General features: G+C 38.4%; 1 protein-coding gene across 3 annotated transcripts; it reads left to right on the forward strand.

Moving 5' to 3' along the window:
• The first annotated feature begins 783 nt into the window (after positions 1-783).
• Positions 784-19,142, forward strand: Gorab (golgin, RAB6 interacting). 3 transcript variants are annotated; one of them, XM_005319822.5, is made up of 5 exons: positions 784-943; positions 4,858-5,215; positions 7,518-7,619; positions 10,329-10,469; positions 16,989-19,142. In XM_005319822.5, exons 1-5 carry the CDS (start codon positions 808-810, stop codon positions 17,434-17,436), a joined length of 1,185 nt encoding a protein of 394 aa, XP_005319879.2. In that variant the 5' UTR covers positions 784-807; the 3' UTR covers positions 17,437-19,142. The 3 variants fall into 3 exon arrangements, with proteins under 3 accessions (XP_005319879.2, XP_077878415.1, XP_021578344.1); XM_078022289.1 differs by lacking the exon at positions 784-943 and adding an exon at positions 1,335-1,549; XM_021722669.3 differs by lacking the exon at positions 784-943 and having other exon boundaries at positions 5,078-5,219.
• Positions 19,143-24,013: the final 4,871 nt, after the last annotated feature.

The raw sequence follows: 24,013 nt of genomic DNA on the forward strand, positions 1-24,013 counted from the left end.
ACTCCCCAAAAGACTATATAGAGACCCCAAACGTCTTTCCCCTTCTGATCAATCTTCTAAATCTGAAGTACTCATTCCACTTTTTTCTCTTGGTGTGATGTCCTATTGTCCACCTGCTCCTCTATTTCAATTTTTCAAAACACACTGTTAACATACTAAACCCAAAGTAACACCTCGGACTTTCAAAGTTGAACCCAGATAAGGTTTTGCTATTTCTTTCTTAGATACAAAACAGCCAAGAGAGAAATCTAAACCTAGAACAACTCAGCTCCCTGAACTCGCCCTGACCTATGAATACCACGACGACACGCGCATCTTTCCACCTCCTAAACGCCCCCAGAGTTGGGGACAGGAGGCCCAGGGTGGGTGGCATTTAAGACAGAACTGGAACCGGGACGCAGAGGACGCTCGGGAAGGGTCGGCCGGCGGCCCCGCCTGGGCCGTGCGCTGGGAGGACTGACGGCCGGAGCTGCAGCCTGCAGGGCCACCTGCCCACCCTCCGGGAAAGGCCTCCGGCCGCGCGTCCTCAGGCGGGGAGCCGCCGCGGCCCGCCCCCATTAACGGCCTAGTCAGAGTCCTCGGGCCGGTCTCCCTGCCGCCCCTTTCCCCTCTCCATTTCGGCGCTCCCCCTCATCTCTCGAGGGCTGCAGAGAGCGCAGCGGCGGGGCACAACCGGACGTGCCCGCAGTCGGCCCAGCAACGCCGGACGCAGCCTCTGGAGGACCCGGACACCAACTGTGGAGGGACCCCGTGCCCAGAGCGCGGCGCGCTGATTGGCTGGCCACTCGCGGCCGCGGCGGAACCCGGATGTGCCGGGGCCGCCGAGCTGGCAGTCCGGGCTTTGGGAGCAGGGCGCGCCTGGGGTGCCGGCGGCCGGGGCCCATGGCGCGAGACTGGGCGGGCTTCTCCGAGGAGGAGCTGAGGAGACTGAAGCAGAATAAAGGTAACGCGGTGTGCGTGCGGGGTTCTGCTCCCCGGGTCTGTGGTGGCGAAGGGCGGGACTGCGGCTCCCGGGAGAGAAGGGGGCGTGGAGCCGGGAGCTTGGGCCACGCTGCGCGGCCTTGACCCGGAGGCTCTGCCCGGGGCGCGGGAAGGCGGCTGGGGCCAGCTGGCGCCACCGCTCTTCGAAGCCGGGTCCGAACGACCGACTGCGGCCTGGGAGCGGAGGCGAGCCCGCAGTCTGGCTGCCTCCGGTAGGGAGCGGGGGTCGGCTGAGAGGAAGGTGGGGGGCACCTGCGCACGGTCGGCCTGCGGCGCGGGGAGAAGGGGACCCTGACCCTGACCCTGACCCTAGAGCCCGACAGGTGCCAGAGCCGGGGTTCCTGTGAGAGTAGTCTGCAGGATGGCCTGCGCCTCGGGTGCTAGGTGATCTCGCACTTTCCAGTTCTTGACAGCAATCGAAAGAGTTTTTGAGAAGTTAGATGTGAAGCCCTGTGTGTGTGTGTGTGTGTGTGTGTGTGTGTGTGCGCGCGCGCTTACCTTCACACAGAACCATACCAACTCGGGTCAGCTAGAATCGTGTACTTCTCCCTCCGGCTTGGCTTTATGAGTAAGCATATTATTTTTAAATGTATTTTGATGAAGGAATTAAGCTTCCAGTGACTTGGTGGGGAATTCTTAGTAATGGAAACTGTGCTTTGCTTGTGATTGAATTTTCATAAAGGTCTGTATAGTGATCCTGATAGTGCACACCACTTTTGTGAGAAGTTCGGGCCACTCTTGGTACCATAATTTATTTGGGGAGCAGTTAAATAAGTCTTGCTAAGCCCTTTATTAGTTTGTGGGAAAATTGAGTGTGACTCAGTAGCCTGTACACTTTAAGCAAAGATGTGAGAATAATCCAGGACTGACGAATGCAAAAGGAAGTAAATTAATAAGATAAGGATGATGTAGGTTATATAAATTGGGAAATTTTGACTGTTCCAGAGGCCTTTAAAAACTGTAGCAGAAAAGTTGTGCCACAGTGAGTGGTTAACTGACTCTATCTAGCTTGATGTACTCAAATTATTTCATCATCCAGTCACATATGGATGTGTTTTCAACGGGCAGTCACATATCCAGATGTAGAGTACAAGTACCCATGCTTCTGGTCTGAATTCCAAGTTCCAAGTATCACTTTTTGCACTAGAGATGCAAAAATAAGCAAAGCATCCCATTCCTGCCTTCAAAGAGCTTATAGCCTAATGAGAAAGACCATAAAACTATTCGAATGTAGATTTTGTCCAAAAATTGGCTGTAGTACTAGGGATTGGGTGGAGTTTGGGAATCTTTCACAGAGATTAATGTGTTAGCAGAGGTGAATTTCCCAGGGCAAAGAAGATTTAATTAATGTAGGAGCCCAAATTAAACAAAACAGTTGTTAACTAAAACTATACTTTGAATTATCTCTGTGCTTTGGGATTGGTATAAGGTGGGAAAGACCTAAATTTCAAGTTCCATGATACAGTAGTGAAATGTGAGGACATAGACCCCAGATCACTACTCTGTAACTACCTTCAGGACAAATATGCTAACTTTGTATACCCGTGCACAAATATGATGATTGGCATAACCACCCCAGGACTGCCTCTTAAGTCCTTTCGCCTTGTATTTCTCGTCTGTAAAACTCTAAGAATTGGATCTTTAATGTTAAGGGCCCTCCCAGCTGTTCTCCAGCCTTAAAAATATAATTAAACAATCTAGGAATATGGAATTGGTCGATAGCAAAAGTGAGGACAATATACCTGAATGTACATTGAGGAACTTGGTCATTATTCTTATTTATAATATTAAAGAGTTAAAAGCAACTGAAGTATTCATTAACGGGGGAATAGATAAATAAGTTGTGCTCTAATTAAAAGATAATTTCAAAGATAGAAGCATTTGAAAAGTGAAGAGAAGGAGCAAGTTGGGGGTGCATATATATATATATATGTAATATGATAATTTGTTTAAAATCAAAATCATTTAAAACAGATATATTCCTTTAAGAATACAGGAAAACTATAAAGAAAGTCAAAGAAATACCAAGTTCAGGTTGGTGGGGATGTAAGAGAAGGAATGTGATTAGGAAGGAGTGAATACCCAGGGAATTTCAAAGGTATTGGTAATTGTGCAATCTGTGTAAGTCAAGTTAAGCTGACATAACAAGTAACCTTAAAATAATAAAAATTTATTTTTCACTCCAGTATTATGTCTAACATAGGTTGCCAGGTGACTCTGCTACACCATCATTTGGTGCTGTCATAAAGGAGTTCACAATGGCAGGAGGAAAAGAAGATGGAAAAGTGAACACTGGCAGTTAAATGCTTTCACCAGTGAATGACATGTGTTATTCCTACTTACATTTCATTTAATAAACTAAGTTATATGATTTGGGGCAGAGGAAATAGTTTTCTTGTGTGTTCTAGAAGAGAAGGAGTATGTCTATCCTTGAAGAGTTGTGATTTTTTATTTTGTTTGTAGTACTGAGAATTGAGGCCAGGAGTACTTGACTACTGAGCTGTACCTCCAGCCCCTTTTATTTTTTATTTTGAGATAGGGTCTCGCTAAATTGCCCAGGCTGACCTCAAACTTGTGATCCTCCTGCCTCAACCTTCTAGGTAATTGGAATTAAAGGTGTGTGCTACATACCCTGCATAGTGCTTCTGTCTTTGAAATTATCTTTTAACATACGTTGTTTAATTCTTCCATTAACTCCATGAGTTAAATAAAGCAGATAATTTTCAATTGATTGACAGATGAAGAAACTGAGATATTGAATGATAAAATGGTTTGCCTGACAGAGCTGGTATGTAAGCAAAACTGGGCTGTGACTTCAGAACTTTTAATTCCTCTTTGGGAAACTTAAATAACAGGAGTGTGCTGCTTCAAAAGCCAATATGTAGAATTTAAAAGACCTACTTGAGTTGTTCATTTATAAGGACTCATACTTTCATTTTCCAAGCATTTTATCGAAAATATTATTTGTAGATCTTATTAAATATAGTATGAATGTAAGTCATATTCTCCATTTGTCTGCCCTAAGAGGTTAAAATTGGCATAGACAGTCCAAAACATATAATAGAAATATTATTTAGTTTATGCTTAGAAAAAAATTCCTCCAATTATTTTATATTTCTCTACTGCTTTGTTAAAGCTACTATTAAAATTAGTTTGAATGCATTAATTAGAGCCTGGCTAGACTTTGGGAGATACAACCTTCAGTTGTTTTGCAAGATAAAATAAAACAATTGAAATTTATTAATTAATTTCTAATTCCTAGAATTATGAGACTTTAGTCAATTATATTTATTAAAAGTGTCCACCTGTGTATAAAATTGCCTATAAACCTGTTTGAAAAGTAAAGAAGGGAATCTGTTTGCAAACTGATGACCAATTTATTTCAGGAGAACAGAGAGAACCATAAATCAGAGTCAGGACAAGACAGAGAATTTAGTTGTTTACCTAGTTTGATAAGAATTCTTATAGGCAGATATCAAATCACATTTAAAAAGAAAAGCAGTGATAACCATGAAATCATGAAAAACTGTGTAATTTGACTAATATATTTAAAAATAAATATAAAATCATTAAAATAAAAAAATTGCATCCAGGCAACAAAAAAAAAGAAAACTTGCTTTGTGTTCCAAGGCCCACTGTCAACAAATGGATTTTCAGTTAAGATAAATTGAGAGCTGGGTTTTTGTTAAATATCAGCAATATGGTGTTTGAACTATTGAACTTTACAGAAAAATGGCTGACTTTCTGGGCTTGGAGAATCAGGTAGAAGGATCTCTAGAATTTTTGTCAGTTTAATATCAGTGTTTTATTTTCTTAAAGAAATTATAATTATTCTTTGCTCACACAAATTAATTTTTTTCATCCCTCTTTACATAGATCCATTTGAACCACAGCGCCGTCTCCCTGGGAAGAAAACTCGACAACAATTTCAGCGAGAAAAAGCCCTTCTGGAGCTAAGCCAGAGACTCGGACTTCAAGATGGATCAGCCTCGTTATCTCCAGAGCAGCTGCTTTCTGCACCAAAACAGAGGCTTAACACTCAAGAACCACATTCTTCTTCCCCTACTCTTCCTAGTCCTCTTACACTCTCCTCTCCTGTTGGTGATGGAAAACCACAGGGTATTAAAAGTCAATCAAGGGAACCAGGACTTGAGAATTCCCATGATGGTCACAAAAATGTTGAGGTCCTACCTCCAAAGCCTGATTGCAAATTGGAGAAAAAGAAAGTGGAATTGTTAGTAAGTCTATAAGACTTCTCATTTTACTTCCCCCCTCCCCCTTTGTAATTTGAGGAAAGTTGGTTGGTTGATTGGTTGGTTTTAACATTTTCTCTATCTTATATTCAAGCCTTGAAATGTTATCAGGAAGCTTAGAAAAGTAGCTACCAGCTAAACATAGTATGAGCGAATCATTCTTAGGCATTTTCTTTTATATCATTCAGTCTTCAGGCTAACCCTACAATGTATGTTTATTATTTTCACTTTATCTGATACTCAGAACAGGTGTCCTCTTCCTAAAGCTAATAAACAGCTAGTAATAGAGTTCAGATACACAAATATATCTATATCCAAATTCTGTGGCCTTTATACTCACCAAAAGTAGTTCTTGTGGGTATTGTACTACTTCCCAAGTTGAACTCACTTTTCACTTTCTAGATGACATCTCCATTGTTTCAGAAAGGAGTATTTATGAAGAAAACATGAAGAGGTGGGCCAGTGAGAGAGTGTAGGAAACTGAGGGACTAATTATATAATTCAGTTGCACCACTAGATTTCTTTATTTACTTAATGTGGTTGTACTAGAAACAACATACATAATTTGTGGAAATTGCCATTCTGTGTCTTGTGAATTCATTAAATAGCAGTAAGGGAAAAATGATGACTTTTGTTTTAGTTTTTTGAGTTTTTTTTTTCCCCAAAATATTTTGTATGTTTTTCTAATCCCTGGTGATCCAGATTCTATACATGAGTTTAAATGTTTAATGCCCATCAGGGATTTATAACTAAGAATTTAGGCAAGAGATATAAGATCACATGAATTATGAAACCAACATTGAAAGAGTGTTTAGTTTACCAACAAAAGCCTGAAATCATTGGGGGTGGGGGGTGTAAGTTTAAATTAAGCTGGACAATTTAGATTGGGTGTCATTAGGAAAATTATTCTTTTTTAAAAAACACTGAATATATTCATATTTTTAAAGAAGACAAGTAATCTGAGGAGCCATTAATGAAAAGGAAAAATTCAGAGGTTATAAGCAGGGGAAAGGAAAGCTGTATCCTGTAGAATGCTCTAAAGTGACTTCTCACTTCTCTGAGAAAGGAAAAGGATAAGCCAGAGAATTGTGTAGAAATAAAGAATTACAGAAGGGCTTGGAAAGAGAGGCAGCATGGGGCTGGGGATGTGGTTCAAGCAGTAGCGTGCTCACCTGGCATGCATGCGGCCTGGGTTTGATCCTCAGCACCACATACAAATAAAGATGTTGTGTCCGCCGAAAACTGAAAAATAAACATTAAAAATTCTCTCCCTCTCTAAAAAAAAAAAAAAAAAGACACAGCCTTGTTCTAAGGCCTCAGAGGGAGAAATGATTTGATCAAAGTTATGGTTAGAGAAGTACTGGGTGTTATTGCATTTGCAGACCATTTAGGGGACAGTGCCAGGTGAGCTGGAACTAGGCACCTGATGAGGAGATCTATAGTAGAGAAAATGTGGGATGAACTGTGTCAGCACTAAGGCAGAGCTGGAGGGATAAAGTGAAGAGGTATCCATTTGGAAGTGGTTACCAGGTTTGCAAGTAGAGAATTTGGAAATAATGGTGGTAAGAGATGACAATAATTGGAATAAATAGGTTTGCTATTGTTTAATTTAATTTGACATCAAATTCATGACTTTATGGTAAATTTTAATATATTTCTTTCAGAATTGGTCTGTTTGGAAGACAATATATATTTTTGGATATTTGAAGACTTTTTTTAGCCCAATTCCATTTGGCTTTAGTTCATAGCATATAATTCTATTTTAAAATGTTTAAAGAGTTGGAAAAAAGTGAGCAAATTGGAAGAAAATATATGAAATAAACATTGGCTATTGTCTTAAGAATGTTAAACTGGTGGGAACTTTTCATTATAGAATATTCTAAAAGGTATGACATGACCTCAGCTACAGAATGATTTATTTGATCTCAATTTTGCATATAATACATAATTAACTTACACACATTTCTTTGTACTCTTTAAAAAAGTGCTACAGTATTCTGGCTTCCAGTTTGTGGGATCCTAGATTATATACATATAATGGATTTCAAAGGTCCAATTTATGTAACCCTTTTTACTTCCTTTAGATCATAGTCTTTGTTCCTTCTGGAGTAGAATAATGAGCTGCAGATGGGTTTCTTTTAAGAGGACTTTTGAAAGAATATATGTAATCTGCCTGATTAAATTTTATACATAGGAAACAGACTGGTGAGGTGTGGAATAGGGCAGAAGTCTCTTTCATAATCTTATCTTTATACCTTTTTTTTTTTTGCTCTTGCTCTCTAGGCAAGAAAAATCTCGTTGGGAAATCCTTCAACAAGAACAACGACTAATGGAAGAAAAAAATAAACGTAAGAAAGCTCTTTTGGCTAAAGCAATTGCAGAAAGGTGAGGCTCCTGAACCAGGAGAGCTTGTTTAACCTACTGTCAGTTTTGCTGTGTTTTGTTTTCCCATGCCCATTCTAATAAACTGGCATTTTCTCTACGACCTTTACTTTTAATGATAGTTAAACAAGTTACACTTCATAAATGATATTGAAGTTCCAGTTCTAATTCATTAAGGGAGGCTTTTTAAGCATGTATCATAATGAATTTATAAATGCAGTAAAATTAAAACTAAAGACCAGCATCTGATTTCAGTTGTAACCATGTACACATTCATCAGGGAAGCAGTCAATAGCTATCAGTGTATGCAAAAGTACAATGAAAGCAATTAAAATTTTGATGTGGAGAAACCTTAATTATCTGACCTGTATAAGAGAAAGGTTATTCTGCATAAGGACTTAACGCTGCAACCAATCTTAGTTGTGTTTCCTATGGATATTTCTCTTAATTTATCTTTTAATTTAGCCTTCTATTGTTGATGCAAGATAACCATAATGAGCACTGCATGAGATTTTCTAGCACCTCCCAATGTTAGTTTGTCAGTGGTCCCTTCTTACTCTGCTAAGTTGGCTCACACCTGTAATCCTAGTGACTCTGGAGGCTGAGGCAAGAGGATTGCAGGTTGGAGGCCACCCTACACAATTTAGGGATACCTTGTCTCAAAATTAAATATTTTTTTAAAAAAGGGCTGAGGATGTATGTAGCTGAGTGATAGAGCAGTTGTCTAGAATGCACAAAGCCCTGAATTTAGTCTCTAGTACTACAAAATAAAATAAAACAGATAAATAAAACACATAATTTGGTATTCAGTACCAGCCTCAAATGGCAATGTTTTTAGTTACTAATTTCCTGTGGCCTTAGGAAATAAAGCAGGGGTTAAGAACATTGTGAACGTAATGCAAACAAGTGTTCGATGGCATTTTCTTTTCAGACCTCTGAAAAAGTGTGACAAAACTATTATTGCTTGAGGCTGGAATATATATAGATAGATAGATACAGGGGTCAGGGAAGAGGTGAAACAAAGCAGGTTGCATTTAAGGGTGATTCAGAACTTGATCAGCTAGAGGGATGTATGCATTTGAAAATGACATTTTTCTTCTGCTGGTGCACCTCCTTCTTTCATGAAGCATGGGAGATATGCAGCTCACTGACTTTAGTATGTTTCAAGAAAAAGAACAATGTGTGAAAGAGAAATGCCCTCTTTTTCCCCCACAAGTGGTTATTTTCAAAAAGCATTGTCATAGGCTTCCATTTAGAAAAAGTGTAGAATGACTTCTCACTTCTCTGAGAAAGGAAAAGGATAAGCCAGAGAATTGTGTAGAAATAAAGAATTACAGAAGGGCTTGGAAAGAGAGGCAGGGGTTGTGGATTTTTTTGGCAGGGGTTGTTTTCTGGGTACTGGGTTAAATTGCTGAGACTGGGCTTGAACTTGCTTGCTGTCCTTCTGCCTCTGCCTCCTGAGTGGCTGAGAGTACAGGGTGTACACTGCTGCATCTGGTGGGGAGACTGTTTACTGGGGCTTTTACAAGATTCACAGGCTCAGACTTCTCTCAGTGTTTCTGATTTAAGATGGAGAACACTGATGCTGATAGAAATGTAAAGAATAATGCAACATGGTTGGATTGTTAATAAATGGATTATGAAGTATTTGATGTAAAAGTCATACTGGTTAAGTGAACTATGGTGGGTATAATGTAAGGATAAACGCATGGTACAGTGGAATCGGGAATGTAAGTTGCCATATAATAGTCTCATGTAGGGCTTCTACGTTGAGAATGTGTGAGATTTTGAAATCAGTGAATCAGGATTAAAAGTTTGGGTTTGTATTTTCTACTCTGTTTCTAAAGTATATGCCTGGGGTGGTGCAGGAACTGAGAGATGATGAAGTGGAACTTTTCAATTTTGCTAATATTTCAGCAAAGTTAACACAGGTGCATTAAAATAGATTGGAAATTCATCTACAGCTTAAATTCTTTTATATATATTTTTATATAAATATGAAATATTTTTAAATGTTCTAATTTTACCTGTTTTCTCAAAAGAATAGAACTCTTAAAAACATAATTTTTATTTTGAAATTATTATAAGTAGTATATTTGTTGCTCAGTTAAGATTTTATAGGTATCCCATATCTGGGAAAATAAAACTTAGTGAGGTAGACAAGGAAATAAAAGAGTATTTTGGTTTTGAGCCCCACAAATAATTTTGAGGACCTGTAATTTTACCTAGAGAACAAAAAAAATCAAAGCAAGAAAAGTAGAGAAATGGGGCTTACGACAGTTAAAAACAAATACATGTTTTCAGACTTTTAAAGAAATGTTTAATACAGGCATCTATTCTTCATGTCAGATAAGACTCAAATGGAAATGGGCTTAATAAGTAGAGGAATTTAATACTAGAATTTTAAAAAGCTGTGTTGGATGCTTCAATTAAAGGGAATACAGATATGTTCTTTTATATATTTTTGTTTTTCCTTGTTTATGAAGTAGCATGTGCTTATAGAAAATTTGGAAGAATAAGCAGAAAAAAACAAATGTGGTTTTAGAGATAATATGAAAATATTACTAACGTTTATTTAAATTCTGACTTTTTTCCAATTTAAAAAATCATAACTATAATTATATATTCAGTATCTTGGTTTTTTCCTTACATTATGTATGGATACATCTTTTTAAAACTTTTTTTTACCCACTCATGTTCCTGATTTTCTAGATCTAAAAGAACTCAGGCAGAGACCATGAAATTAAAGCGGATCCAGAAGGAGTTACAGGCTTTGGATGACATGGTGTCTGCTGACATTGGAATCCTCAGGAATCGGATTGATCAGGCCAGCCTGGACTATTCATATGCACAGTGAGTGAGGGAATCTGAACCTTGATCAAGGGTTCTGGAATAGTTCATGTTTATCACTAACCAGGCCCATAGCTCTTAAGCATATTATCATTTAAGTCTCTTTTCAACCCTAGTAAATAATGTTTGTTCTCTTTTGTGCTAATTCATTGTGTCTTCTTCTGTGACCTCTTCCTGTCTTCTACTTTACCAGCTTACCTTATTGTGTCCCTGTTAGAGAGTTTCCTGTATTTTTCTTTGCATTTAATTTTTCTTTGTATACCTCCAACTGTTTAATGTTTGGGACCCTTGTTAATCTTTTAGGATCTAGCAAAGTAAACATCTGAATGGCTTGTCCCCAAACTGTTAACTCTATAACACCAAATCTGTGTTCTTTGCCATTAAGATTTGCGATCATTTGATAATAGCCTTTGTGGGGATACAGCCTGATTCTCTTAGTTTTCTTCAAAGCCAGAAGATCTAGTTTATTTCTTATAAGCTTGTGACTATTTTAAGAAAATACCATTCTTTCTTAGAATCTTTAAAGTTCATTTCTTATTTTTTTAAAATTATATGTACAAAATAGTTTGATTATTTTGTTTCCTTGGCTTCAACTATTGGCATTTTTATAAAGAGGCAAAAATCATCATGGAGTATTTTTAAAATGAACTAACACATGTAAAGAATTACATGGACTTTGCAAACAGATAAAAGGGCAAAAAAAAAAAAAGTCCAATTTCAGGGTTTTTCAGTCCCTTTAACATTTCTTTAATCATCCTGGTTTGTCTTTTCTCACAAGGGAATGCTGTGTTAATGACTTGGTTCTGCATTTTCTCTGTAACACTAGAAATCAATCGGAATGCCTCATTAGTCCAGGGTAAACCACAACATCAGAATGTTTATGTAACAATTTAATAAAGTGGAAATGCTTGATTATGGTTTTTAATTCACTGTTTAGTGTTTAAGAAAGAGGTTTGTGGTTGTCCTTGTGATTTTGTAATTGTTATTTGACCATATGCTATTAGACATAATGGTTAGCCTTTATTAATTAATAGCTTAAATTAATGCCATCAGTAGCTGATAAGCAGAAGTTCCAGATTCCTATTAATAAGGCCATTGAGGAAGTAACCAGGATATTAAGATTAAACAGCCTTGATTTTTAGCATCTTTTATTCTCTGTAATATGAGTTTGCCAGAGAACCTTTTTTATGCCTTTTCAGCCTTTTATCTGAATAATTCATAGTATAAGGTCCATTGCTGAGTATCTCAACAAAAACGAATTCTGTCCTACTGGTGAATGGAGAAGAACACCTTTCATACTGAATAGTATATAAGAAATGTCAGTTTTGACCTTCAGAGAACCATAGTGACAGTAGAATTACTAATTAAAGGAGAAAACATCCCATAATATATAAATATCCTTAATAAACTTTTAGTGTATTTTTACATCTCTAATGAGCTAAAGATATCAATTCCTCGTGGTGTTGATGTGGCGGAGTATTAATGGATGCAGTGTGAAACTGTTCTTAAAAGCCTCAGCTCTTGGTGAAGTCAGAGAAAAGCATCAGAAAACTGCGACTGGATTCAGGGTTGGTTGTTAGTGATGATATTATGCAGTGTTTTGTAAGTTTGCATTTGTGGTTACAGGGAAGTTATAGGTTGGTACTATAAGATAATGGTCCAGATTTCTACTGGAAGGTAATCCTCAGGTTATTGATTTCTGTGGGAGATTTCCTTAACTTTTTCCTTTTTTTTAATAAAAATTATATCTTAAATTTTCTAGTCCTGGATCAGTGCTATGTCCTCAAAGGTTCTCAGTAAATAAGCCAGAAATTGCTTTAAAATTGACTAATGTGAAGCAACCTTAGGATACGTCACCTCTGAGAAGACCAGCACTTTGCCACGGACCTGAGAGCTGCTGTTGCTGCTGGGCACAGCTGTGGGGCAGGACTGCCCCAGTGCCATGCAGACCACCTAGAACATGGAGCCGACGGCATCCAGAGTGTGTTGTTGAACCTGAGTGTACGATGATTACCCCTGTTGATCTTAAAGGTCACCCCTGTGTGTACACACATGCACACAAGAGGGAAATATTTTAAAATTATTTTATGAGTAATTCATAGAAGTCAGATAAAAAAGGATTGTAGAAGGCAACTTTATAAAAACGTGATTGTAGTAAACTTCTTTGTATGAAATAAAATTTGATTTACGAACTGAAAAGAGGAGAAAATTCTTTTTGTAGCACAGGACAACCCCAGGCTTGTAAAATATTGACAGTTCTTCCTATTGAAGTTGTTAATTGTATGAGGATATCATGTTTCATTTTTGTCCTTAAAACTATGTTTTTCTTTCGTGGATTCTTGAGTTTGAGGAAATTCACGCAGGATGGGTTTTTCTGAAGACTCATAGTATCAGTTTTACTACCTCCACTCTAAAGAGTGTGTCTGCATTTGTGTTAGTTTCTTAGGACTGTCATAGCAAATTACCACAGACTGTATGGCTTAAAACATGAGATGCTTCTTCCCATGCTTTCTTGGAGCCTGGACACTTGCAGATAAGGTGGTGGCCGGTCAGGTTTCCTCAGAGCACTGTGCTCCTTCCTTCCTTCCTGTGCCAACTTCTGGTGGCTTCAGATGTTTCTTGTCCGTGGCCCTGCTACTCCGTTCTGTGCCTCTAGGATCACATTGCTTCTTCCTCTCTCTCAAAACTTCTCTACTTTCTCATTTCAAAGGATACCTGTGATTGCTTTTAAAGCCCAACTGGATAATTTCAAGATTAACTACTCCCCAAATACATAACTTGATCACATCTTTTCTCCTACAAGGTAATTTTTGTATGAGGTAACGTTCAAAAATTCCATGGATTAGGAGGTGTTTTGATGGTAAGCTGTGTTAGCCCACTACAGTATTCATCTTTTGATTTGTCTAATAGCAAAATGTTTTCTTCTGTCAAATGTCTGTTTGCCAACATGCGTAGAAAATGAGGAACTATTAACTCTCAACTGTCTTCAATGAAAACTAAGAGCGGTATGTAAAGATGGTGTTTCCAGTCTTCTCTTACACCTTTTTGAGGTGACATAGTACTTTGAACAACACAATTAGAAAATCAAGCAGTGATAATTTATTTCATTATTGCATCATCTTTTTAGATCATTCCACCATTCTCGTTTTCTCATTGTTTACTTTTTTTTTTTTTTTAAAGAGAGAGTGAGAGAGGAGAGAGAGGAGAGAGAGAGAGAATTTTTAATATTTATTTTTTAGTTCTTGGCGGACACAACATCTTTGTTGGTATGTGGTGCTGAGGATCGAACCCAGGCCGCACGCATGCCAGGCGAGCGCGCTACCACTTGAGCCACATCCCCAGCCCCATTGTTTACTTTTTAACATAAATGGGAATAATCAGTAAGTAATGATGAAACAATTCCTAGGGTGATGAGATGGAAGAATGTATCAAGATATAGGAAAAATGTATCTTTAATTTAATGATGCACCTTAAGTGAGTGGAGTGTGATAGGAAAGCTCTATCAAATTACAATTCATTTTAATCTATTTTTTAAGTGAATTTTTCTTTGTTTTTTTAAGTACTTTCTAAAAGTCCTGGGTTAATGCATACAAAGAGTTAAAACTTCTCAAAACAGAAACTGAGAAAATAAAAGTGCATAGTGAAACCTAATGATATACCAAGGGTTAATAATTTCTTTAAAAATTTCAGAGAAACCAAAACCAAAGGACAGTTTCTAGAATCCTTTAAATAACATTTATTAAATCTCTCAATATCCCTTTAAAATAACAAAGCAATTCTATAATTACATTTCCAGTGCAGTATGTCTTACTGTATTGTGTATAATGCTCTTATTATTTTATTCCAAAGTATGGCATCATACTCTGATTTGATCTTATTCACCTGACCCTCAGGCTGGTAGTGTAGTTTTTGAAACTAATCAATATTCTGAATATAAATCATTCTGTACAAGAATATATATGTATGTCTCTGAGTAGGAGGACTTCAAATATATATAAAAAAATACAAAATGTTTAGTGATTTATCTTCCAGTGAAAGATCACTGGAAGCCTAGGGACCTATTTGCAAATGTTAATTTCAATTCAGTATTCATGAACCCAGTCTGTAAATCTCTGCTAACTGACTTAGGCTGAGGGAGACCAGAAACTCAGAGAAGGGAAGTTTGAGTTTGGGAAAGGGCAGTTCTCTATGGAGAATGTTGTCAGGGCTGGCTCTTGCCTTGATGACATTTATAAACAGGATATGTTATAAAATATGGAAATAAGGGACCCAGGTGTTCAACAGAGCTCCTTTAGAATAGTTCTTTTAACTCAGGGGGTACTGAAACACAAATGATTCTCTCATGTTAACTAGGTAATAGCAAAAAAAAAAAAAAAAAGAAAAGAAAGAAATATGATAAGTGAACATTATATAAATAAGAATTTAAAGTGTAAATACTGGGTTCCTAAATTTTCCACAATCTAAATTTTAGATACATGTTTACTAGTATAATAATGATGCTTTTCAATTCTGGTGCTGTGAAGGAAGCTCTGTTTCTTGGGCACTGGGCTAGATGCTTGGCCTATTTGTGCTATTGAATTTTCAATCATTCCTGTGAGATACCTCTCTCTGCAGATAGACCAGGATTCACCAGGGAACTACCCAGAGTCGCTCTGCAGATAGACCAGGATTCACCAGGGAACTACCCAGAGTCGCTGTGCTGGAGCTGTCAGTCCCTATGTGTCTCCTGCCCAGCCCCTTCCACAGGAATCTGACTGCAGATGCTGAGCTTGGAGCTCCTCTGATTAGAACAAAGATGGGCTGCTGGCTCCAACATGTTAATCCATAGGCCAGACAGTGGCTCGTGGCCACGAACATTAAGAACTCTAAACTGAGATGAATGAGGCCAACCCAGGATCTCCTGGCATTTACAGAACAGGATCACCGACAGATTGAGCGGAGTGTGATAGGAAAGCTCTAGTGAGAGAAATGGTGTGGCTTCTAAGCTCTGAGGAGAGTAAGAAGCCTTTGATTCTTAGGATTTGCGTGTGAAATTGCCTCTTGTATTCTACAATAAAATTCATTTCCCCCTCATGTTAGTTTGGATAACTATTCTTTGTATCCAAAGACCAAAGCAAGTGACACACAGTCAATGGCAGAAGAAAGTTTCAAACCCTGGATTTCTAAAATCAAAGCCTTTATGATTCTCACTATATGTCCTTCCAAGACAGAGAATCGTACACTAGGAGACATAATTGGTTTTTGCTATGACTCTTTCACTAAAAAGTACTCCTTACATTGAGTTAGTCATGACTGGAAAGCCAAAATGGTCTGCACTAGTGCTAGTGGCAATTATTTGAAGAACTAGTTGGGAATCAATCTCTTTTTTTCGAAGACAGGAGGAAACCTCTTTCCTTATTGTAAAAAGAAGAGTAATACATTTTATATGTTATGTAGAAAAAGCAAAAGACAGTGAACAAAGATATGACTTTTCTTTTTTACCGTTGTGTTGCAAAAAAAAAAAAAAAAAAGAATATTTCAGGGTGACTGGCTTCCCTGCTTGAACTACCCTACCTCGTGTAAGACTGGCACTGCCCATCTGTAGAGTGTACATAAGTGTGAACGCCAAAGAGTGTGATAGTAGTCTTGCTGCTGAGTGAGGAGAGAGAACAGCTCAACCCAGGAATTCTTCCCTGGGGACAGTCTTGCCCTTTACAAGATGCTCAGCAGTGTTTGGAGACAGTCCTGGTTGTCCTAAGCAGTGAGCGGTACTGGCAGCTAGTAAGTGGAGCATCCCACAGTATACAGGGCGGCTTTTCACAATGAAGACTTAAAAATGGCCAATAGTGCCAAGTGTGAGAGATCCTGCTTAAACCTGCCTTGTTTTCTTTTCTACTGGTTTTTTCTTCTTGCCCTCACCTAGTATTTTGTTGGGTGCACTCTGTGTTACATATGTTTACCTCCCAACCACCATCCATATCCTCCATCAAATTGTTTTCTACCTTTTATCATTCATTAATTAAGAGATACAGATTTTCTGCTTTATCCAACTCTTGTTTTATTTCTTATAAATTATAACCAGTTCTGTGCTGGAGCTAGCTTGTGCTAGTTCATAAGAGCAGATTTTGTTCATCTCTTCCCAAATCCATATTTAGTGATATCACATTGGTAGCTTAAAATTGGTGGCTATAGTAGATACATATTGGCAAAGCTACAAGTCAGAGCTCTCCACCTCCCCCACCCCCACAGACACACATTTCAGAGCTTGCACACCACAGAATTAACAGTCTAAGCCTGCCCTCACTCCAGCACAGCTTCGGAAAGAAGAAGAGAGCACAGAAGGGTGTTGTTAAATAATGTTGTGAAAGTTTCTGCATCCATTCCTCAGTTCATCTAACATGTAGACAGGTATCTGTGAAGTGTTAATATCCATCTTCATCATACATGCCTTGCCCAATTTTGGAGTTTATTGTTTCTGGCCTTTTTAAAAATATCTTCTTCAATGGAAAACTAATGGCTCAATCTTTATCCCTGTCCTGACAGGAAACGATTTGACAGGGCTGAAGCTGAGTATATTACAGCAAAGCTAGATCTGCAGCGAAAGACTGAGATAAAAGAGCAACTCACTGAGCACCTTTGTACAATCATACAGCAAAATGAGCTCCGGAAGGCCAAAAAGTTGGAGGAGCTGATGCAGCAGCTGGATGTGCAAGCTGATGAGGAAACCTTGGAACTTGAGGTGGAGGTGGAAAGACTGCTCCGGGAACAGGAAGCAGAAGCAGGGAAACGAGTGGCTTTTGGAGAAAGACCATGTCAGTCTGCTGAGGAGAGTGCGACATTACAATTTGTAAAAGAGGACAGAAAACCACAAGAACAGTCTGCTTCCCTAGAGGTAGGCGAACAGTGTGGAAGTTCCAGCAGGATCCCCTGTGTGAGTCCAGACTGCCCCAACCAAGGAGTTAATGACATGTCAGCTGCTATGGCCACCTGAAGTGCCAGTGTTCTTTTCAGCTAATATCATGTTCAGTGAAGTGTACTCTCTGTTGTAGATTACACCCTGTCTCTACAAAGAGCCTCTTTAAAACTTAGTTTTTGAATATGTGATTAGTTTTAAGTAGATTAACATGTTTGGCCATTCCAGAGTCCCAAATGATAATAATTTTGTATCGGGGGCATTTTTTAAAATATTTTTCACTTGTCAATGAACCTTTCTTTTATTTATTTATAAGTGGTGCTGAGAATTGAACTCAGTGCCTCACACATGTAGGCAAACACACTACCACTGAGCCACAAGGCCAGCTCCTCAAGGGACATATTTCACCCTGTTTCAGTCCACTATTCTTTTAACCATTATTACTAGGTTAAAATAAGTGACTTAAAGGATGAAGAATATGAGACCCTTGGCTCGAGTTCCAGCACCACATAAAGAAGAAAAGGGTGGAAGAAAAAATACATGGTTAGAGTAATTTTAGACCAAGCAAATACAGAAAGTAAAATAAAAATGACACTCACTACCTAATCCCACTTGTTTAACTTCTCCTGGGAGAAGTGTTGAAAATGGAAGTCTTGTTTTATGTAATCAATTAAAAGACACAAAAATTAATGTGTCGATGGAGGAAGATCAGGTCGAATTATATATATGGATCTTACTAGAGTTGCAAAATACAACTTGGAAATAGTAGTTTATACACCAAACTACATATGGTATAATATAGTATAGTTTATGCTATAATGTAGTAGTTTTATATAAAGAACCAAACAGCTTCAGGCAACATTACTTTTACTTTTAATTTGCCTTTAAATGGTTTTAGTTTACCATTTTAATATTTGTTTGTTTTGTTGGTTGTTTTATATACGTGTGTATATAAAAATTCTTTGTATGTGTAACTTTATTTTTAATGTATGCTTTTTTTAAGATGACACATTGATCAGTTTAATTTAGAAAAACATTTCTAACATAAGGCTGAAAATAATACAGAACATCTTATTGCTACTCCTGATTTTCAAAAAAAAATTGATGTATTTTCTTTCTAAAGTTTCTTGTAAATGTGTGTTTTGTATGTTGGACATAAATTATCCTGGCATAAATCATTTTATTGTAATATAGTTAGTTAATTAATACTTGACCACTACATTCATTGTGCTATATGTGAAGGGGGTGTATAAACATATTGTAGTTTCGTCCTGAAATCTGTGACTATTACATTAAATGATGATCTATTTATCAGAAATTCCAGAAAATAAAAATAATTGCATTTTAAGTCTTTAAAAAAAGGAACTATTATAAAAAGATAAGAAAGTATATAGTATCATTTTTAAGTGGGTTTGATTGAGGATACAATCTTTTGGTAGTATGGATGATCTTTGTACTTGCATATAATTTAGTTAATAGTATAATTTTCATTACTGACCTCTCTCAGTATGCATTTATATAGGAGTTGTGTTTTATTTATGGATAACATACACAAAAATTGAAACTTCATTGCCCAAGACACTTTTATTTTTCTAAGGAATAAAGCAGTCTGATATATTTATAATGTGGCTTTTTATTTACCTAAAAACACAAGTTTCAAAGAGATAACTGTTTGGGGAAGTGTGTGTCAGTTATGCATTTTGGATTTCCTTGAGGTAGATATAGTCATTCAATTTTGTATGAGAAAATTTATTAACAAATAAAGTTCTATAATATTGTTTAAATATGGCTATGTGCACTGTTAATTTTCATGCTGACTACTTATAAGCTGAATGGAGAAGCGAGAATCATGAAAGAAATGAATCTGATCTTCTGATCATCTTATTTTACGATGAGGAATTTAAGGGCCAGAAGTTTGACAGTGGCTGATTGGCCAACTGGCTCATTTTAAAGTGCCAGCAAAGTTCTGTACTCCTCATGTATTTATTACATACATCACCTGGTGATGTGCAGCACATCCTTCTGCTTGACAATCTTGCTTTATAATCCATTCAGGGTGTGTGTGTGTGTGTAATACTTTTCAAATATGACTATACAAAAAAAAATTAAAAACGTTATCTTGCTTGGCTTTCCTGGGGTGGTATCTGAGTGCTCAGGTGATGATATAAGTGACAAAACTATATTGCATCAGTTTTATTCAAAGGCAGCTGTATCCCATGTGTGGAAGGAACAGAGCAAATGAATGAGAGCTGGGCGCTCCTTGATAAGAGGACCATATGCACTGGCTTTCTCAGGATAATCCTGATATGTACATCTTTTAAAATACATAGGAAAAGTTTGCTATATAGATTCACAAGTACACAATAACTGGTAATTTCTGTAAAGGAAATTATTGGTCCAGAATTAATGCTGTGTGTTTATTGGGACACTTTGTAGAGCTGTCCTTCTTATGTTAAAACTTCTCAATTAGCTGAAGTAGAAGACTGTTAGAGTTCTGAGCTTTGTGATGAGTAATTGAGGAGCAAACTACTTTGGGGATCTCACTTGTGCTCTTTAAAAGTCTTTTCCAAATTGTAGTAGTTTTCACTTATTAACTTGAAGCAAATTTTATTTGGTTCAACTTGACTTTCTGGATATAGGGCTCTTAAACCTTGATTCACTACTTATTAAAATTAGTCATTTCAGAGAAGGCAAATGTTTGAAAACGTGGTTCTCATTGCAATGAAATAGTTTTTATTTTTTTCCTCAAAATTTTCACCTCTATATAATTATGCTGAATTCCAGCAATTGCAGGTGGTGGTCAATCTTTGTATCACTGAGGGTGTAGTGGTTTCCACGTCAGATGATAAAAATCTCTGATTGGAATTCCATGATCTTATTTTATTGCTGGATTGGCATTTGAATTACAGAGTACAGCTCAGCTATAAATGTCTCATTCTTTGGAATTAGCAATATAGGCTTGAGGAGCTTACCTAAGAATTCAGCCACAACCTCTTCTGTGGTGTTGGCACAAAATGGATTCTAGTTATTCTGGCCCAGGCCATTCCCATGACCTTTATAAATGATGTTTTGGGGTTTGTTTTTATAGGGAGCCAAGTAAGCATTTTAAAAGGCTCTGATAGATATAACTCAGTCTGCCAGACAAGACCTGAGGCCACTCTGGATCCGGGTAATTATATCTCTTCTCAACATAGAGCTACCCGGGACCTGACTTGAACTGCTCTCTGGAGGGATGAAGCAGAACACTATTCTCCAGTCTGCCTTCAGTGTTAGGCTACTTTTGCAAGCTTCTAATATCAAACAGCTGTCTTACAAATGTAATGCCATCTCTTTATACAGTTGATCAGACAACTTCGTGTAGCTACTTACATGGTGGTGATGTTTAAGAGGTATGTGATCTGGGCCTTTGTCCTTAAGCAGCTTATTGTCTAATTGAGGGAATAAGATTTAGACTCACAAAAGGCCAATGGAGGAAATGCTTTAATAATGGTAAGCAAAATAAGTGTTTGGAAAGCTAAATGTGAATATCCCTCCAGAACTCCCCAATTTTTCCAACACTCCTAATTTTAAATATTCTGTCTAGTTGTTTGGCAATATATGGAGGTGTCTATGACAGCCATATTTTTTAAGTTAACTTTTAGCACTGGGGAACAATATAAGTATAACGAAAATAAAACCAAAAATTCATGATGGACAACATGTACAGAGTTAAAAGTATAGTTACCAGAGCAAGAATGAATTAGAAAAACAAAGTTATGTGCATGTTATCAATTTAAAATAGAGGACTCACTGGGATTCACCAATGCAAACCCTATCAAGTGTTGGGGAAAAAGTAGACCCTCTTGCAAAGAATTGATAGTACCTTATATGGAGATGAGCATAAAGCTCAGAACTCATGATTATTCCATGTGTTGTTGAACCAAGAAACCATAACTGCTGTCTAAGTCAGAACAGGTTAGAAATGGAACCATTTAAGTTCAAGGATAACTCAACATGGAGTCTTATTCAAAGTCTCAGAGAGAACTTTCCAAGTCCAATGACTCTAGAAGCCTAAAATAGAGACATAATTAAGCAGTGAGATGTGACAGGGATAATGTTTCTGAGTGGTTCTAGCATGCCTTGGATAAATCACTAGGCCAAAGATTTGTATGAGGAGTGAAATAATGACCTTGTAAGGTGTAGTGTCGCTGCTGTTTCAGGGAAGAGGAGATGAATAGTTAGGAGAATCATTTCATGAGTGTGTTCCATTGCTGGACAGTGCTGCTATGTGCAAGCACAGTGGCCAGTAGTGCTGTCTGTCCAGCATTTTGAAGCTGTATATTCATACCAGAGCTTTTGCTTAATTAAAAACTCCACAGAATTGGCCATCTCATTTACTCAGCTAAGCAAAACTGGGGAACTACAGTTTGGTAGAATATTGGTTAGTTGCTTAGATTTGGATTTTATAAGTGAAAAATAGCTGAAGCAATCACATTTTCCATATGTTGGCTGATTTACTTCCCATGTTCCCCTTAGAAGTTATTATAAGACATGGCCTCAGTGTCGCATAGATTCAGAAACATCTTGAGTCTTTCTGTCTGACCTATCCCTTCCCTACCCTAGGCTGCTGGCAGAAGACAGTGGGGCTCCTCAAGCTAGTGACAGCTGAACCCCACGCTTTCGTGGCAGGTCTTTAACCAAGACGAGAGTTGAGATTCCCAGTGGCCACAGGGTGGAGTGAGAAATACCCAAACTCTGAAGGAGGCGCTGAAAAGCCCTGCAGATAGAAGCAGGTGTCTTATTGCTGGATTCCTCTGAGTCTGATCACTTCAGAAATTAGTTAAAAAATCTGGATAGAACTGAGGGCAAGGTTTTTCATGGTCCTTAATCTTTCCCATGGAACAGGGAAGTCTTCGTCCTGAACAGAAATCTGGGCAAATAATGACTTCTACAGAACCTAGCCCCTCTTATGAAAAGATCTAAAGAAGAATGTAGGAAAGTTCAGCTTTGAACATTATAGTGCATGAAATAAACTGGCAGTAGGCAGAGTAACAGGAAAAAGCAAAAATTTATTAACATGTCAAACACGGAAGATACTGTATGATTCAGAGGAGGTCAGATAATTGAAGCTTAGGTACTCTTCCTAGGGCAGAGAGGGTGGGGAAGTTTTAGAGGTGTAGTAAATTCTGTTTAGGGGAGACAAATGGACCCAGAAGAACAAGCAATAGCTGAGACAAGGTTCTTTGTGGGCTCTAGGTGTGGTGTACGACATTCAGTTTTCCTCCGTGGAATAAGCCGACTTCTCTAGTCTGTGAAATTTCAGAAAAAGACTAAAGGTGACCCTGTTCCTCTTTGGGTAGATCTGGTCAAGTAGATAAGGAAACTCAAGCCTCTCCCTGTGCTGGGAGGTGGGGTGGGACACGGAAAGCTCAGGGAAGAGGCAGCTTCTGGGTCTCATCATGTGGAAGCACCAGTCTTTTGAGGTATCATTTTCTGAGCCCCAACAATCGTTACTCCGTTCTTGGAGAAACTCTGAAGTTGGTAGATAACTTCTCCCTAGAGAACAGAACTAGTCAGAGGAACATTTTGTGCAAATGGGAGAGTTGTAAGTCCAGCGAGCTCAGCAAGGGGAGCAGAGCTGCTTTTATAGAATGGCAGAGTCCTCCGCGTGCCACAGGGTCTGGTTCTTGGTCCAGGCTGGCCTGTCACGAGCTACTACATACCCCTGCTGATGGTCCTCAATCCAAGGGTACTGTATCTTCATTGCCCTCTTGTAGACTGGACCGAATCTGGCTCCCTCTTGACCATATCTGCACATCTTTCAGAGATATAAGTGTGGTGTACATCTGTTATAGCAGCTAATGGCTGGGGGAGGAGGACTGAAAGTTTGAGGCCTGCTGGGGCTGTGAGTATGTGTCTGTGGGGTGTGTGTGTGTGTGTGTGTGTGTGTGTGTGTGTGTGTGCACATGTTTGCTTCAAGTTTTTCAAATCAGTCCAGATCCCTAAAGCTATATCTCTGTGAGGGTTACAGAGAATATTAGGCTCCCCTCCCTGACCTCTCTAGGACCATGGAAATTTCTCTGAGGCAACTCCAGACTCTTCTGCTCTGGTGCAATGTAAAGTCTAAGAGATCTCACTGAGGTTTGCCATATTTTGGATTCTAACTAGGAAATGAGGTGCAAGCCTCCTGGTTCTCAGACTCTGAAAGCCCACACTCTCCCCAGGGATCAGTGGTGGGTGGCAAAAGAGTGCAGGAGCCCCTTCTCGGACTCAGCAGCATCTAACCCTCTGGCTTTGCTTTGGAATTGTCTCTTGTATCCCAGCCAGGGGAATTTTTATCTACGTGGGCAGGAAAAAAATTGGCTCAAATGGATCAGATATTCTTCCAAATCTTTTTTGTCTGAAGCCTGAAGCTCAGCTTTTTAAACTCCAAAGCCAAGAATTTGTCTCTTTTGTTCTCTGGTTCTGCTGTGACAACCCTCCCTTGAGGCAAGGAGTGACTCATGGTCTAGCTGCCCAGTGGGGGAGGGTCAAGGGTAACAGGAAATCATGGGGAAAACACACTGGTTAATCATCAAAATGTTTGCCTACTTCTCAAGGCCTCTCTTCTCCTTCCCATTCTCTTTTGAATGGAGATGATCCTCTCCTTCCTCCACAGCCTTCTGCATTTGAAGGT

This window comes from Ictidomys tridecemlineatus, chromosome 10, assembly GCF_052094955.1.
Source record: "Ictidomys tridecemlineatus isolate mIctTri1 chromosome 10, mIctTri1.hap1, whole genome shotgun sequence".
Taxonomy (NCBI): domain Eukaryota; kingdom Metazoa; phylum Chordata; class Mammalia; order Rodentia; family Sciuridae; genus Ictidomys; species Ictidomys tridecemlineatus.

Excerpts from the sequence above, each read along its gene's own strand:
- Gorab (XM_005319822.5), top strand. The coding sequence starts at position 808 with ATGTGCCGGGGCCGCCGAGCTGGCAGTCCGGGCTTTGGGAGCAGGGCG. Across the intron at positions 944-4,857 it reads GAGACTGAAGCAGAATAAAG|ATCCATTTGAACCACAGCGC; the intron begins GTAACGCGGTGT and ends CTCTTTACATAG. Across the intron at positions 10,470-16,988 it reads CTGGACTATTCATATGCACA|GAAACGATTTGACAGGGCTG; the intron begins GTGAGTGAGGGA and ends CTGTCCTGACAG.